This window comes from Pteropus vampyrus, unplaced genomic scaffold (genome assembly GCF_000151845.1).
Source record: "Pteropus vampyrus isolate Shadow unplaced genomic scaffold, Pvam_2.0 Scaffold559, whole genome shotgun sequence".
Classification (NCBI taxonomy): Eukaryota; Metazoa; Chordata; class Mammalia; order Chiroptera; family Pteropodidae; genus Pteropus; species Pteropus vampyrus.
Window position 1 is genome coordinate 78,658 of NW_011889340.1, and position 1,953 is coordinate 80,610.

At 32.9% G+C, this 1,953-nt stretch overlaps 1 protein-coding gene across 1 annotated transcript in view; it reads left to right on the forward strand.

The window, feature by feature from the left end:
* The first annotated feature begins 681 nt into the window (after nucleotides 1–681).
* Nucleotides 682–1,953, forward strand: part of LOC105308229 (olfactory receptor 1038-like) — a 5,256-nt gene continuing 3,984 nt past the window's right edge. Inside the window, exon 1 of the mRNA XM_011384073.1 lies at nucleotides 682–693. Within this exon, the coding sequence (XP_011382375.1) occupies nucleotides 682–693 (12 nt within the window). The remainder of the gene's footprint in view (nucleotides 694–1,953) is intronic.

The following is a 1,953-nucleotide window of genomic DNA, read 5'->3' on the forward strand; positions in this document are numbered from 1 at the left end:
CTGGATTTTACCATTAGTAAAAACACATATCCCTTCTTGTATAGATTCACCAAGATAGAGCCTGAAATTATGGTAGAAGCAGTTCTATTTTTCAGATAGGGTTTTTGGAGTATCTTGACTTTATCTATGATTCTGATTCATCTTACTTTTTTCAAAGCAAATATCTCTTGAACATTTACTATGACATATCATGGAATTTACTGAGTTCTTCATGTATATTTCTTTATTCAATACTGACAAACTTAAAAGATGCAACATTTTACTTGATTTTATAAGTGAGAAAATTGAGACTTAAAAAATATTGATATTGCCATATTCAAGGTTTAAGTGATGTCTTACTCTTTCACAAAACTTGCGTCCTTATTCAAATAAATCAAGATTTATCATTTTTTTTATGTTTTTTTTTTTCTCAGTAGTATAGCCTATTTTTGCCTTCATAGAAATGGCATAACTGATATACTTAAAGTATGGGTCCTGAATTTAAAAATATAGATAATTAAAAGTTTTTTAACCCCCAATATAATCTGTCTAGCTCATCATATTTTGAAAAAAAAAAAAAAAAACAAGGAAGACATTACAGCTTTAAGATATCTCTGGAGGTTCAAGTTTAGACCCAAAGGGAGCTAGGAACTAATAAATCACCCAAACAACTACAGAATGAGCTCACTGGGAGCCGGGATCATGGCTAACCAGGTGAGTTATATGAGGTTTGTGTAAGGAGTGGATCACCAACCCTCTAGCCTAACCTAGCTTTCCGTTAGAAACCTCCCTTTTTGATGAGCTGTGGTATTAAATGGAATCATTCTGCTTTTAGAGATAATAACTCTAACATCTTAACTTCATTTCTTACTTTCATACTTTCTGCTTTTTAGTACTTTCTAAAGGATATCTATTTGTACTTAAAATACTACTTCGCCAATCTCCAATTCTCTCCCTCCTTTCTTCCCTTCTCCCACCACATTCTTTAAATAACCTATAATGAAGTTAATCATATAATTTTCTAGAATTACCCCCCTTCTTGCAGTGGTACCCACCAAAGAGAATTGTTACTCTACAGACATAAAGGAGAAATATGAGAGTGGATCACCAAGAATGGCTCTATACTGAAGTGTCAGAAATTGTTTTTTTAAGTCCATCCTTGGCCTTTTGACACACCATACGTAATGTAATAAATTTCTTCTTAAATTAAAAATGGCTACTCACTATAATTTTTGAATCCTGAAATAAAATACAAATCTATTGAGATTTGATTTCTATAATACCGATTCTCAAACAAGGTGTTTGGCTTCAAACAGGGCTCTAAGATGATCAGACTCAAACCATTCTTCCAGCCTTTTATTCGTATCATGTCTTTTCATTTGTATTTGCTCTGGGATACACAGAGGAAGTCTCTCATGTTTTAAGAAGTCACCATGTCTGCACACCTGGAGTACACTGATGATCCGCAGTGTGCTTCTGCAAGCTGATGAGTAAACCCTGGAATGGATGCTTGGCTTAGAAAAGCCAGGTAAACCCTGGAAAAGCACAGGGCAGGACATGACTAACACTAAACAGTAAGTCAGTAAATATCTTGATTAATAGAGCAGAGGATAGGAGAGAAAGAAGTTTCCTAATGACCATTTTCTTCTTCCTTTTGATTGAACACTTTTGTGTGCAAAGCATTTCTGTTCAAAAGTAATATACTCTTATTACTGGAACTATTTCTTTGGTTATTTTGCCTTGTTACTTTAACTCACTTCTCTACAATTCACACACACACACACACAAACACACTGATTAGAATTTTATTCCTGTATCTGTAAGGTTCTATAGACTTTATATGCTCTAATAGTAAAATATTTATGTCTGAGTTATAATCACAATTATTTGTAGTATAAAATATCCTCCATATTTCCAATTTTAATGAATAATCATTAAACACAAATCTAACTTTCATTTGAATTTGTGTTGTTA